General features: G+C 40.6%; 2 protein-coding genes across 2 annotated transcripts; both read right to left on the bottom strand.

Annotated features, from left to right (window-relative positions):
• Positions 1-1,887: 1,887 nt before the first annotated feature.
• Positions 1,888-5,063, bottom strand: LOC120471832 (uncharacterized). The gene is made up of 10 exons (XM_089127644.1): positions 4,873-5,063; positions 4,582-4,690; positions 4,075-4,164; positions 3,811-3,891; positions 3,506-3,670; positions 3,120-3,209; positions 2,856-2,936; positions 2,550-2,714; positions 2,164-2,253; positions 1,888-1,980 (listed from the first exon to the last, which is right to left on the bottom strand). The coding sequence occupies exons 1-10, from the start codon at positions 4,986-4,988 to the stop codon at positions 1,888-1,890; spliced, it is 1,080 nt and encodes a 359-aa protein (XP_088983770.1). The 5' UTR covers positions 4,989-5,063.
• A 3,097-nt stretch (positions 5,064-8,160) lies between these two features.
• LOC148965102 (uncharacterized) lies at positions 8,161-14,899 on the bottom strand. The gene is made up of 12 exons (XM_089127643.1): positions 14,741-14,899; positions 13,337-13,410; positions 13,046-13,154; positions 12,539-12,628; positions 12,275-12,355; positions 11,980-12,144; positions 11,594-11,683; positions 11,328-11,408; positions 11,024-11,188; positions 10,638-10,727; positions 10,374-10,454; positions 8,161-8,370 (listed from the first exon to the last, which is right to left on the bottom strand). Exons 1-12 carry the CDS (start codon positions 14,810-14,812, stop codon positions 8,161-8,163), a joined length of 1,308 nt encoding a protein of 435 aa, XP_088983769.1. The 5' UTR covers positions 14,813-14,899.

The following is a 14,899-nucleotide window of genomic DNA, read 5'->3' as shown; positions in this document are numbered from 1 at the left end:
CTTTATTAGTACCTGTTCAGTAGGAAGGAAGCGCCGGACATCGAACAGGCACAGAAAAACTCTGAAGATGTCAAGTCACATTTATTGGGAAAACCCAGGATCTGTCGGGGGCCACTTCTCCTCAGGCCATCGAATACCTACCCACCTACCTACCTACCCACCTACCCACCCACCTACCTACCCACCTACCCACCCACCTACCTACCCACCCACCTACCTAACCACCCACCCACCTACCCACCGACCCACCCACCTACCCACCTACCCACCGACCCACCTACCTACCCACCTACCCACCTACCTACCTACCCACCCACCTACCTACCCACCTACCCACCTACCTACCCACCCACCTACCCACCTACCTACCCACCCACCTACCCACCTACCTACCCACCCACCCACCCACCTACCCACCGACCCACCTACCTACCCACCTACCCACCTACCTACCTACCCACCCACCTACCTACCCACCTACCTACCCACCCACCTACCCACCTACCTACCCACCCACCTACCCACCTACCCACCTACCTACCCACCCACCCACCCACCTACCCACCGACCCACCTACCTACCCACCTACCCACCTACCTACCCACCTACCTACCCACCCACCTACCCACCTACCTACCCACCTACCTACCCACCTACCCACCTACCTACCCACCCACCCACCCACCTACCCACCGACCCACCCACCTACCCACCTACCTACCCACCCACCTACCTACCCACCTACCCACCTACCTACCTACCCACCCACCTACCTACCCACCTACCCACCTACCTACCTACCCACCCACCTACCTACCCACCTACCTACCCACCTACCCACCCACCTACCCACCTACCTACCCACCCACCTACCCACCTACCTACCCACCCACCTACCTACCCACCTACCTACCCACCTACCCACCGACCCGCCCACCTACCCATCTACCTACCCACCCACCTACCCACCCACCTACCTACCCACCCACCTACCCACCTACCCACCGACCCGCCCACCTACCCATCTACCTACCCACCCACCTACCCACCCACCTACCTACCCACCTACCTAACCACCCACCCACCTACCCACCGACCCACCCACCTACCTACCCACCTACCCACCCACCTACCTACCCACCCACCTACCTACCCACCCACCTACCTACCCACCCACCTAACCACCCACCCACCTACCCACCGACCCACCCACCTACCTACCCACCTACCTACCCACCCACCTACCTACCCACCCACCTACCTACCTACCCACCGAACCACCCACCCACCTACCTAACCACCCACCCACCTACCCACCGACCCACCCACCTACCCACCCACCTACCCAACCGACCCACCCACCCACCTACCTACCTACCCACCCACCGGTAGGTAGGTGGGTAGGTAGGTGGGTAGGTAGGTGGGTGGGTAGGTAGGTGGGTAGGTAGGTGGGTGGGTAGGTGGGTAGGTAGGTAGGTGGGTAGGTATTCGATGGCCTGAGGAGAAGTGGCCCCCGACAGATCCTGGGTTTTCCCAATAAATGTGACTTGACATCTTCAGAGTTTTTCTGTGCCTGTTCGATGTCCAGCGATTCCTTCCAACTGAACAGGTAATAATAATGTCAGAAAGACAGTAACGTTAAATACAAATACTGTTTGACAAAAAAATGGAAAACTGCATAGTGTGTTCAGTAGACTATTTGCACTAAATGAATGGTTAATGTTATTGTGTAATGAACAGAAACTGCTCTTTGTAAATAATTGGCATCTGTTTAAATAATTGGCACCTACCAATTATTGCCAATTATTACTAGTAATATAGTACTGATATAGAGCTATAAATATATATATATATATATATATAATATAGCTAATATAACTATATTAATCAATCTGATACCTGGACTTTCGTCCGAATGCCTCTGATAAGCGGCAGTGTTTTGGGGCCCTTGGTGTCCACCGCAGCTTTGGCCTTCATCAGCTGAGAAAGAGAGAGAAACAGAAGAATAAGCATCAGCTGAAATCAAATTAAACAAACTTATTTATATCAGCTATGGTCACTAACATTTCTAACATGTTTACTTCTGAATATTATATTTTATTCACGGCCATCATTCGTAGTAGCCTATTCACAAACTGTTTTTCAAAATGTTTTCCCTAATACCTTTTGTTGATGCATGTTTTCTTGGCGCTGCTCTTCCCAATCCCTCATGGGTAACAGAGTTGACTGCTTCTGCTTCGTGGGGGACAAATCCTGCAGAAATTAAAAATGAAGAAATAAACAGATAAATAGATATTCAATGTTTTTTTGTGTTGTAAGCGCCTCTTTAAAAATAAATCTCGCTCAAGTCTTGAGTAGCTAAACCATTTAGGACTTTAAAATAATAATTTCGAACCCACTTGACCTGCTGTTTTTCACAGGCTAATTAACAAGAGCGGCGTGAGCATCCAAAATGTGTGCTATTGTGTTTCACAGAAGGGTCAGAAACATGATGAAGGCGAGAAAATGAAGAAGAAATTAGCTTTATAAAGTGTGAATTACGATCATACCTGTTTGTTGGTCTCTCCTCGAGGAAACCGTCTGCAGTGGTCTCGCCATTGCTGGACCTTTTCCCATTCTGCCTCCCAGCGTTCCCTCCTGAAATCCGATTCCAGCGTCAGGATTCGCTGGCGGTTTTGCTGGTTTTCTTCAGCAATCTTTTTTTCTTTCTGCAACTGAAGACAAACTCTGTTATTATCATGCATTTCATCTACTCCACGTTACTTCATAACACATCACTGTAATCGGCAATAGTACTGTTACAGATATATATATATATAATTTAGCTAATATAACTATATGAATTAATCAAATACCTGGACTTTCTTCCGATTGCCCGTGATATGTGGGAATGTTTTGGGGCCCTTCGTGTCCACCGCAGCTTTGGCCTTCATCATCTGAGAAAGAGAGAGAGACAGAAGAATAAGCATCAGCTGAAATCAAATTAAACAAACTTATTTATATCAGCTATGGTTACTAACATTTCTAACATGTTTACTTCTGAATATTATATTTTATTAAAGGCCATCATTCGTAGTAGCCTATTCACAAACTGTTTTTCAAAATGTTTTCCCTAATACCTTTTGTTGATGCATGTTTTCTTGCCGCTGCTCCTCCCAATCCCTCATGGGTAACAGAGTTGACTGCTTCTGCTTCGTGGAGGACAAATCCTGCAGAAATTAAAAATGAAGAAATAAACAGATAAATAGATATTCAATGTTTTTTTGTGTTGTAAACGCCTCTTTAAAAATAAATCTCGCTCAAGTTTTGAGTAGCTAAACCATTTAGGACTTTAAAATAATAATTTCGAACCCACTTGACCTGCTGTTTTTCACAGGCTAATTAACAAGAGCGGCGTGAGCATCCAAAATGTGTGCTATTGTGTTTCACAGAAGGGTCAGAAACATGATGAAGGCGAGAAAATGAAGAAGAAATTAGCTTTATAAAGTGTGAATTACGATCATACCTGTTTGTTGGTCTCTCCTCGAGGAAACCGTCTGCAGTGGTCTCGCCATTGCTGGGCCTTTTCCCATTCTGGCTCCCAGCGTTCCCTCCTGAAATCTGATTCCAGCGTCAGGATTCGCTGGCGGTTCTGCTGGTTTTCCTCCGCTATCTTGCTTTCTTTCTGCAACTGAAGACAAACTCTGTTATTATCATGCATTTCATCTACTCCACGTTACTTCAAACACATCACTGTAATCGGCAATAGTACTGTTACAGATATATATATATATAATTTAGCTAATATAACTATATGAATTAATCAAATACCTGGACTTTCTTCCGATTGCCCGTGATATGTGGGAATGTTTTGGGGCCCTTGGTGTCCACCGCAGCTTTGGCCTTCATCAGCTGAGAAAGAGAGAGAGACAGAAGAATAAGCATCAGCTGAAATCAAATTAAACAAACTTATTTATATCAGCTATGGTTACTAACATTTCTAACATGTTTACTTCTGAATATTATATTTTATTCACGGCCATCATTCGCAGTAGCCTATTCACAAACTGTTTTTCAAAATGTTTTCCCTAATACCTTTTGTTGATGCATGTTTTCTTGCCGCTGCTCTTCCCAATCCCTCATGGGTAACAGAGTTGACTGCTGCTTCTTTGTGGGGGACAAATCCTGCAGAAATTAAAAATGAAGAAATAAACAGATAAATATATATGGTATATGTTTAATAAATAAATGATTTACAACTGCTAATCAACTATCCCTTTAAAATGGTGTACTATGTCAATCAAGTGTAACGTCATAAAAACTTAGAATTTCCCATAAATGCTGTTTTTTTTCATTTAATTAATCCCTTAATAAGCGATAAATGTTGCATAATACCCCTTAATGTCTGTCAGGTTTGTGTTTTCACGGCCATTCTCCTTTTTAAGCCCCGCCCAACATTTTTTCTTGTTCGTGAAGCTGTTGTCTTGACAAATCTGGTCCCCCCTTGAAATCGGGTTGATTTTTATCTCGATAACTTAAGCCTTACATGCTTTTTTTTTTTGTAAACGCCTCTTTAAAAATAAAGCTCGGTCAAGTACTTACCATTTTACGGTCCCTCCTGTGATCTGACTCCTGCGTGATTGGCTGGTTGGTCCACTGCTTTCCCTGAGTCAGCTGTAGGAGCTCCTCCTTCTTTCTCTGTGTGTTTACACTGTAAAACCAGATATATAACATAACATAAATAACATTTTTATAATGTTTTATTTTATTTCAAAATAATTTCTACATCTTGTTTAGATGTTTTATATATACACGAGACGCAGCTCAAATAAACACCTCGCTGAGTTACTATGTTAACCAGCTACACACTGACGTCTGAGCACACACACACACCTGAGCTGTGGGCGATGGTTCCTGTTGTTCACCAGTCCTTTAGTGATCGTAGGAAGTTTTGTGGTCATTCTCAACTGAAACAGAGACAGAACAACATCAATCAACATATAACTCATATAACTCAAACTGAGCGGCCCAAATCTATCTAAAAATTACAGGAACGTTTGTGTGTGTGTTTGTGTGTGTGTGTGTGTGTGTGTGTGTGTGTGTGTTTGTGTGTGATGGATTTCAGACTTGACTGGTGTCTTGCTACGGGTGCAGTGACGAGTTTGACGTTGTTTGGGTTAGCTATAAATGCAAAATACACTACCGGTCAAAAGTCTAAGATCAGTATGTTTTTTAAAGTCTCTTCTGCTCACCAAGGCTGCTTTATTTGATGAAAAAATGACAAAACAGTAATATTGTGAAATATTATGACAATTTAAAATGACTGTTTTCTATTTTAATATATTTTAAAATGTAATTTGAAAGCTGAATTTTCAACATCATTACTGTTGCTGATTACACATCAGTTTTCAGTGTCACATGATCCTTCAGAAATCACTCTAATATGCTGATTTTATGCTCAAAAAACCTAAATTATTATTTTCAATGTTGAAAACAGTCGTGTACCATTTTCCCCCCAAAATTCTATGTTGAATAGAAAGTTCAAAAGAACAGCATTTATTTAAAATATAATGTTTTCTAACATTATAAATGTCTTTACTGTAACTTTTAATCAATTTAACTCATCCTTGATGAATAAAAGTATTTTCTAATTTCTTTCCCCCCCCAAAAAAAAAATTCTTATTGAATGGTAGTGATTAATGTTACAAAAGCTTTCCATTTCAGATCAATTCTGTTCTTTTGAACTTTCTAATCATCAAAGAATCCTGAAATAAAATTTGTTTTTATTTAAAAACTGTTTTCAACATGGATAATAATCATAAATGTTTCTTGAGCATCATATTATAATCATTTCTGTAGGATCATGTGACACTGAAGACTGGAGTAATGATGCTGTAAATTCAGATTTGATCACAGGAATAAATTACACTTCACTATACATTTACATAGACCGCTGTTTTAAATTGTAATAATATTTCACAATATTACTGTCTTTTGGGGTATTTTTTATCAAATAATTGCTGCCTTGGTGAGCAGAAGATACTTCTTTCAAAAACATAAAAAATCTTACCAATATAAAACTTTTGACCGGTAGTAGTGTATATCAGTAAATATCTATATAAGAAGCACTTAGTTAGAAGGTTGTGGTTCAAAAATAATCATTCTGACATAAACACATAAAAACCAACAATTACTAAAACACACAAACTGATTTTGTTCGGGCACTTTGCACTAAATTAGTTAAATTTCACGCTATATCAAACATAACGTTACTAAAAAAAGCAATTATAACCACTTAAGTTACCTTGTCGTCGTCGGACAGGGTCCAGCTATTCTGATTACAGTTCACGGCAAGTTTCACAGACCGGTGGGTCATCTGCTTCTTCTTTCCTTGATGTTTGGACGTTTCAGAGTTTCGTTATAACAATATAAAACCGTGCAAGATTCACAAATTCAATGTTCTTCCAAAGACGTTCGAAACCAAGCGGAGAGACAGTGAAGTTCAGCGGAGGCTACTGTGATGTCACAGGGCAGTGCAGCGAGATGACGCCTTGGCAGACGGCCAACGCCTACGCACTAGTCTGCATCACATTTGATTTTTTTTTTTTTTTTTTTTTTTTTTGCCTATATTCGGTGCATTTCACATAATAATCATGTTTATTCTAATGCATGCATGATCTGTGATTTCTGATAATGCTCAAGTTCAGACAGATTATCTTTCTCTCCAAATTTTTAATACTATTTATGCATCAGTAAATCAAGCCACTGACTAAACGATCAACTTCACATCGTTTCTCTTAGTAGGATGAAAATAATCTTATTTAGAGTGAAGTTTGATTTCTGTCTTGTAGTTGTTGTTTTTTTTTTTTTTTTTTTTTTTCTGTCTTGCAGTTAACCTCATATGAAAAACTACACGTGACCTCCCCGGAGACGCCATCTTTGAGGGCATAACTTTTTTCCTTTTTTTTTTTTTATTGAGTTTTCAAAATCTTTGAGGGCATAACCAGTGATGTAGTGGCAAAGTGACAAAGACATACTCTCCCAGCTTGGGCCGACTGGGGCCTGATGGGTGGATTTTACAGCCAATCAGAGCTGGAGGTGCTCAGAAATAACTGTAATTATGTAATTCTCTCTTTTACTTTGTTCCGTTCCGTTTTTTGGCTTTCCCATTTTTTTTTTTTTTTCACTTGATGGAGTTTTTCGGTTCCTTGCCACTGTTGGCTTTGGCTTGCTCAGTTGGGGATATTCAAATTAAATGACCCATCATACCATTGATCAGCTCTACCAAACTTGATTGTCTTTTCATGAATAAACAAACACTGTTATGTTGTCTTGATTGATACTGTGAAGCAGCTTTGATACAATCTGTATTGTGAAAAGCGCTATATAAATATATTTGACTTGACTTTCAGTGGATGATTTCATTTCCTATAAGATGTGAAATTTTAACAGAGTTGTATTTCTACAATGACCAAACTTGGCTCAATGATACCATGGAAAGATCTCAGGAACTTATAACGTTTAATGCAAAGGACTCGGTTTGAGGGAAAAGCTTTTAAGTCAAGGATAAGGAGGACTCTTTACAAATCGGATAAATAGTTTGAATCCTCCCGAGACTTGAGGCTGATTGGAAATCAGTCGCTCAAGACATGCCAAGGGGAGGGGTATGGCAATACTGTAAAAATAATAGTAATAATAATTTCTATGTAGTGCAAGTACTGATCTGTGTGTCACAAACACGTGTACATGCTCATCCGCACTGCTTCATAATGTGTCTTCTCTCAGTTGTGTATGTTATTTCAAATAAAGTCAAGATTTAAACAATTAAACTGGTGTGTTTCATTAAAAGAGCTTCCTCAAAATACTCAGGTAACCATCAGCGAGGAAACCCCGGAAGAGGAAACACTTTTATTTGATTGTTTTCAGAGACAGGAATTGAATTTTGCATTGTTTTTCTTTAAAAAAAACCTCTACTTCCTTGGATCAATTGCCACATGTTTCTTCTAGACATAGTTTATAACAAATAATGTCGGCTCAAACCGAATTGAGCAGCTTAATGTAAAACAAAGAGATTTTGAGCTTTAAAAATGAAGTTTCCACTGTAGGCCACTAATCAAATGTAAAACTAAGAAGTTAACTCTTTTTGTATTGGTCTCAGACTTTATGCTGTAATCAATACTGTTACATTCTCTTCTCATGATCCACCATACAGTTCAGTTCTGTGCTTGATTTGGTTTGGCCCGGACCAGAGTACTTCTCTGAGATGTTAACCCTGCGTGAGCACAGCCGGTTGTTATGGTCTTCAAAACAAATGGTTTTGGAAGTCCCAAGGTCAAAGGGGTGATCAGGCATTTGCAGTTGCTGCTCCGAGACTCTGGAACAAGCTACCCCCTGATATTCACACAATTGCTGATTAAAACTAAACTTCAAACCCACCTATTTAGAATGGCTTTTAATACACAGTAATGTTGAGACAATTTCAAGTCAAGTCACATTTATTTATATAGCGCTTTTCACAATACAGATGTTGGAAAGATGTTGTCCGACAGCACAGCCGCTCCGATTCTGCTGGGGTGGAGTCCATCTGCGCGGTACGGCCTGGGTCTCTCCCAAAACAGATGCCAATTATTTACAAAGAGCAGTTTCTGTTCATTACACAATAACATTAACCATTCATTTAGTGCAAATAGTCTACTGAACACACTATGCAGTTTTCCTATGCAAGTTTTTTGTATTTAACGTTACTGTCTTTATTAGTACCTGTTCAGTTGGAAGGAATCGCCGGACATCGAACAGGCACAGAAAAACTCTGAAGATGTCAAGTCACATTTATTGGGAAAACCCAGGATCTGTCGGGGGCCACTTCTCCTCAGGCCATCGAATACCTACCCACCTACCTACCTACCCACCTACCCACCCACCTACCTACCCACCTACCCACCCACCTACCTACCCACCTACCTACCCACCTACCCACCCACCTACCTACCCACCTACCTACCCACCCACCTACCCACCTACCTAACCACCCACCCACCTACCCACCCACCCACCTAACCACCCACCTACCTACCCACCTACCCACCTACCTACCCACCCACCTACCCACCCACCTACCTAACCACCCACCCACCTACTCACCCACCTACCCACCGACCCACCTACCTACCCACCTACCCACCTACCCACCTACCTACCTACCCACCCACCTACCTACCCACCTACCCACCTACCTACCCACCCACCTACCCACCTACCTACCCACCCACCTACCCACCTACCCACCCACCTACCTACCCACCCACCTACCTACCCACCTACCTAACCACCCACCCACCTACCCACCGACCCACCCACCTACCCACCTACCCACCGACCCGCCCACCTACCCATCTACCTACCCACCCACCTACCCACCCACCTACCTACCCACCTACCTAACCACCCACCCACCTACCCACCGACCCACCCACCTACCTACCCACCTACCCACCCACCTACCTACCCACCCACCTACCCACCCACCTACTTACCCACCTACCCACCCACCTACCTACCCACCCACCTAACCACCCACCCACCTACCCACCGACCCACCTACCTACCCACCTACCTAACCACCCACCCACCTACCCACCGACCCACCCACCTACCCACCGACCCGCCCACCTACCCATCTACCTACCCACCCACCTACCCACCCACCTACCTACCCACCCACCTACCCACCCACCTACCTACCCACCTACCCACCCACCTACCCACCCACCCACCTACCCACCGACCCACCCACCGACCCACCGACCCACCCACCCACCTACCCACCGACCCACCCACCCACCCACCCACCTACCCACCGACCCACCCACCCACCTACCTACCTACCCACCCACCGGTAGGTAGGTGGGTAGGTAGGTGGGTAGGTAGGTGGGTGGGTAGGTGGGTAGGTAGGTAGGTGGGTAGGTATTCGATGGCCTGAGGAGAAGTGGCCCCCGACAGATCCTGGGTTTTCCCAATAAATGTGACTTGACATCTTCAGAGTTTTTCTGTGCCTGTTCGATGTCCGGCGATTCCTTCCAACTGAACAGGTAATAATAATGTCAGAAAGACAGTAACGTTAAATACAAATACTGTTTGACAAAAAAATGTAAAACTGCATAGTGTGTTCAGTAGACTATTTGCACTAAATGAATGGTTAATGTTATTGTGTAATGAACAGAAACTGCTCTTTGTAAATAATTGGCATCTGTTTAAATAATTGGCACCTACCAATTATTGCCAATTATTACTAGTAATATAGTACTGATATAGAGCTATAAATATATATATATATATATATATATATATATATATATATAATATAGCTAATATAACTATATTAATCAATCTGATACCTGGACTTTCGTCCGAATGCCTCTAATAAGCGGCAGTGTTTTGGGGCCCTTGGTGTCCACCGCAGCTTTGGCCTTCATCAGCTGAGAAAGAGAGAGAAACAGAAGAATAAGCATCAGCTGAAATCAAATTAAACAAACTTATTTATATCAGCTATGGTCACTAACATTTCTAACATGTTTACTTCTGAATATTATATTTTATTAAAGGCCATCATTCGCAGTAGCCTATTCACAAACTGTTTTTCAAAATGTTTTCCCTAATACCTTTTGTTGATGCATGTTTTCTTGCCGCTGCTCCTCCCAATCCCTCATGGGTAACAGAGTTGACTGCTTCTGCTTCGTGGAGGACAAATCCTGCAGAAATTAAAAATGAAGAAATAAACAGATAAATAGATATTCAATGTTTTTTTGTGTTGTAAACGCCTCTTTAAAAATAAATCTCGCTCAAGTCTTGAGTAGCTAAACCATTTAGGGCTTTAAAATAATAATTTCGAACCCACTTGACCTGCTGTTTTTCACAGGCTAATTAACAAGAGCGGCGTGAGCATCCAAAATATGTGCTATTGTGTTTCACAGAAGGGTCAGAAACATGATGAAGGCGAGAAAATGAAGAAGAAATTAGCTTTATAAAGTGTGAATTACGATCATACCTGTTTGTTGGTCTCTCCTCGAGGAAACCGTCTGCAGTGGTCTCGCCATTGCTGGGCCTTTTCCCATTCTGGCTCCCAGCGTTCCCTCCTGAAATCCGATTCCAGCATCAGGATTCGCTGGCGGTTCTGCTGGTTTTCCTCCGCTATCTTTTTTTCTTTCTGCAACTGAAGACAAACACTGTTATTATCATGCATTTCATCTACTCCACGTTACTTCATAACACATCACTGTAATCGGCAATAGTACTGTTACAGATATATATATATAATTTAGCTAATATAACTATATGAATTAATCAAATACCTGGACTTTCTTCCGATTGCCCGTGATATGTGGGAGTGTTTTGGGGCCCTTGGTGTCCACCGCAGCTTTGGCCTTCATCAGCTGAGAAAGAGAGAGAGAGACAGAAGAATAAGCATCAGCTGAAATCAAATTAAACAAACTTATTTATATCAGCTATGGTCACTAACATTTCTAACATGTTTACTTCTGAATATTATATTTTATTAAAGGCCATCATTCGCAGTAGCCTATTCACAAACTGTTTTTCAAAATGTTTTCCCTAATACCTTTTGTTGATGCATGTTTTCTTGCCGCTGCTCTTCCCAATCCCTCATGGGTAACAGAGTTGACGGCTTCTGCTTCGTGGAGGACAAATCCTGCAGAAATTAAAAATGAAGAAATAAACAGATAAATAGATATTCAATGTTTTTTTGTGTTGTAAGCGCCTCTTTAAAAATAAATCTCGCTCAAGTCTTGAGTAGCTAAACCATTTAGGGCTTTAAAATAATAATTTCGAACCCACTTGACCTGCTGTTTTTCACAGGCTAATTAACAAGAGCGGCGTGAGCATCCAAAATGTGTGCTATTGTGTTTCACAGAAGGGTCGGAAACATGATGAAGGCGAGAAAATGAAGAAGAAATTAGCTTTATAAAGTGTGAATTACGATCATACCTGTTTGTTGGTCTCTCCTCGAGGAAACCGTCTGCAGTGGTCTCGCCATTGCTGGACCTTTTCCCATTCTGGCTCCCAGCGTTCCCTCCTGAAATCCGATTCCAGCGTCAGGATTCGCTGGCGGTTCTGCTGGTTTTCCTCCGCTATCTTGCTTTCTTTCTGCAACTGAAGACAAACACTGTTATTATCATGCATTTCATCTACTCCACGTTACTTCAAACACGTCACTGTAATCGGCAATAGTACTGTTACAGATATAATTTAGCTAATATAACTATATGAATTAATCAAATACCTGGACTTTCTTCCGATTGCCCGTGATATGTGGGAATGTTTTGGGGCCCTTGGTGTCCACCGCAGCTTTGGCCTTCATCAGCTGAGAAAGAGAGAGAGACAGAAGAATAAGCATCAGCTGAAATCAAATTAAACAAACTTATTTATATCAGCTATGGTTACTAACATTTCTAACATGTTTACTTCTGAATATTATATTTTATTAAAGGCCATCATTCGTAGTAGCCTATTCACAAACTGTTTTTCAAAATGTTTTCCCTAATACCTTTTGTTGATGCATGTTTTCTTGCCGCTGCTCTTCCCAATCCCTCATGGGTAACAGAGTTGACTGCTGCTTCTTTGTGGGGGACGAAACCTGCAGAAATTAAAAATGAAGAAATAAACAGATAAATATATATGGTATATGTTTAATAAATAAATGATTTACAACTGCTAATCAACTATCCCTTTAAAATGGTGTACTATGTCAATCAAGTGTAACGTCATAAAAACTTAGAATTTCCCATAAATGCTGTTTTTTTTCATTTAATTAATCCCTTAATAAGCGATAAATGTTGCATAATACCCCTTAATGTCTGTCAGGTTTGTGTTTTCACCGCCATTCTCCTTTTTAAGCCCCGCCCAACATTTTTTCTTGTTCGTGAAGCTGTTGTCTTGACAAATCTGGTCCCCCCTTGAAATCGGGTTGATTTTTATCTCGATAACTTAAGCCTTACATGCTTTTTTTTTTTGTAAACGCCTCTTTAAAAATAAAGCTCGGTCAAGTACTTACCATTTTACGGTCCCTCCTGTGATCTGACTCCTGCGTGATTGGCTGGTTGATCCACTGCTTTCCTTGAGTCAGCTGTAGGAGCTCCTCCTTCTTTCTCTGTGTGTTTACACTGTAAAACCAGATATATAACATAACATAAATAACATTTTTATAATGTTTTATTTTATTTCAAAATAATTTCTACATCTTGTTTAGATGTTTTATATATACACGAGACGCAGCTCAAATAAACACCTCGCTGAGTTACTATGTTAACCAGCTACACACTGACGTCTGAGCACACACACACACCTGAGCTGTGGGCAATGGTTCCTGTTGTTCACCAGTCCTTTAGTGATCGTAGGAAGTTTTACGGCCATTCTCAACTGAAACAGAGACAGAACAACATCAATCAACATATAACTCATATAACTCAAACTGAGCGGCCCAAATCTATCTAAAAATTACAGGAACGTCTGTGTGTGTGTGTTTGTGTGTGTGTGTGTGTGTGTGTGTGTTTGTGTGTGATGGATTTCAGACTTGACTGGTGTCTTGCTACGGGTGCAGTGACGAGTTTGACGTTGTTTGGGTTAGCTATAAATGCAAAATACACTACCGGTCAAAAGTCTTAGATCAGTATGTTTTTTAAAGTCTCTTCTGCTCACCAAGGCTGCTTTATTTGATGAAAAAATGACAAAACAGTAATATTGTGAAATATTATGACAATTTAAAATGACTGTTTTCTATTTTAATATATTTTAAAATGTAATTTGAAAGCTGAATTTTCAACATCATTACTGTTGCTGATTACACATCAGTTTTCAGTGTCACATGATTCTTCAGAAATCATTCTAATATGCTGATTTTATGCTCAAAAAACCTAAATTATTATTTTCAATGTTGAAAACAGTCGTGTACCATTTCCCCCCCAAAATTCTATGTTGAATAGAAAATTCAAAAGAACAGCATTTATTTAAAATATAATGTTTTCTAACATTATAAATGTCTTTACTGTAACTTTTAATCAATTTAACTCATCCTTGATGAATAAAAGTATTTTCTAATTTCTCCCCCCCCCCAAAAAAAAAAATTCTTATTGAATGGTAGTGATTAATGTTACAAAAGCTTTCCATTTCAGATCAATTCTGTTCTTTTGAACTTTCTAATCATCAAAGAATCCTGAAATAGAAATTGTTTTTATTTAAAAACTGTTTTCAACATGGATAATAATCATAAATGTTTCTTGAGCATCATATTATAATCATTTCTGTAGGATCATGTGACACTGAAGACTGGAGTAATGATGCTGTAAATTCAGATTTGATCACAGGAATAAATTACACTTCACTATACATTCACATAGACCGCTGTTTTAAATTGTAATAATATTTCACAATATTACTGTCTTTTGGGGTATTTTTTATCAAATAATTGCTGCCTTGGCGAGCAGAAGATACTTCTTTCAAAAACATAAAAAATCTTACCAATATAAAACTTTTGACCGGTAGTAGTGTATATCAGTAAATAACTATATAAGAAGCACTTAGAAGGTTGTGGTTCAAAAATAATCATTCTGACATAAACACATAAAAACCAACAATTACTAAAACACACAAAAACTGATTTTGTTCGGGCACTTTGCACTAAATTAGTTAAATTTCACGCTATATCAAACATAACGTTACTAAAAAAAGCAATTATAACCACTTAAGTTACCTTGTCGTCGTCGGACAGGGTCCAGCTATTCTGATTACAGTTCACGGCAAGTTTCACAGATCGGTGGGTCATCTGCTTCTTCTTTCCTTGATGTTTGGACGTTTCAGAGTTTCGTTATAACAATATAAAACCGTGCAAGATTCACAAATTCAATGTTCT

The sequence above is a fragment of the Pimephales promelas genome, chromosome 25, assembly GCF_988280905.1.
Source record: "Pimephales promelas chromosome 25, fPimPro1.hap1.1, whole genome shotgun sequence".
In the NCBI taxonomy this organism is placed as follows: Eukaryota; Metazoa; Chordata; class Actinopteri; order Cypriniformes; family Leuciscidae; genus Pimephales; species Pimephales promelas.
The sequence above is the reverse complement of the archived record's forward strand: the minus strand, read 5'-3'. Positions and strand labels throughout refer to the sequence as shown.

Excerpts from the sequence above, each read along its gene's own strand:
- LOC120471832 (XM_089127644.1), bottom strand. The coding sequence starts at position 4,988 with ATGAGTTATATGTTGATTGATGTTGTTCTGTCTCTGTTTCAGTTGAGA. Across the intron at positions 3,671-3,810 it reads GCAATCGGAAGAAAGTCCAG|TTGCAGAAAGAAAGCAAGAT; the intron begins GTATTTGATTAA and ends GTTTGTCTTCAG. Across the intron at positions 2,254-2,549 it reads GAGGAGAGACCAACAAACAG|GATTTGTCCCCCACGAAGCA; the intron begins GTATGATCGTAA and ends TAATTTCTGCAG.
- LOC148965102 (XM_089127643.1), bottom strand. The coding sequence starts at position 14,812 with ATGACCCACCGATCTGTGAAACTTGCCGTGAACTGTAATCAGAATAGC. Across the intron at positions 12,356-12,538 it reads AAAACATGCATCAACAAAAG|CTGATGAAGGCCAAAGCTGC; the intron begins GTATTAGGGAAA and ends TCTCTTTCTCAG. Across the intron at positions 11,409-11,593 it reads AAAACATGCATCAACAAAAG|CTGATGAAGGCCAAAGCTGC; the intron begins GTATTAGGGAAA and ends TCTCTTTCTCAG.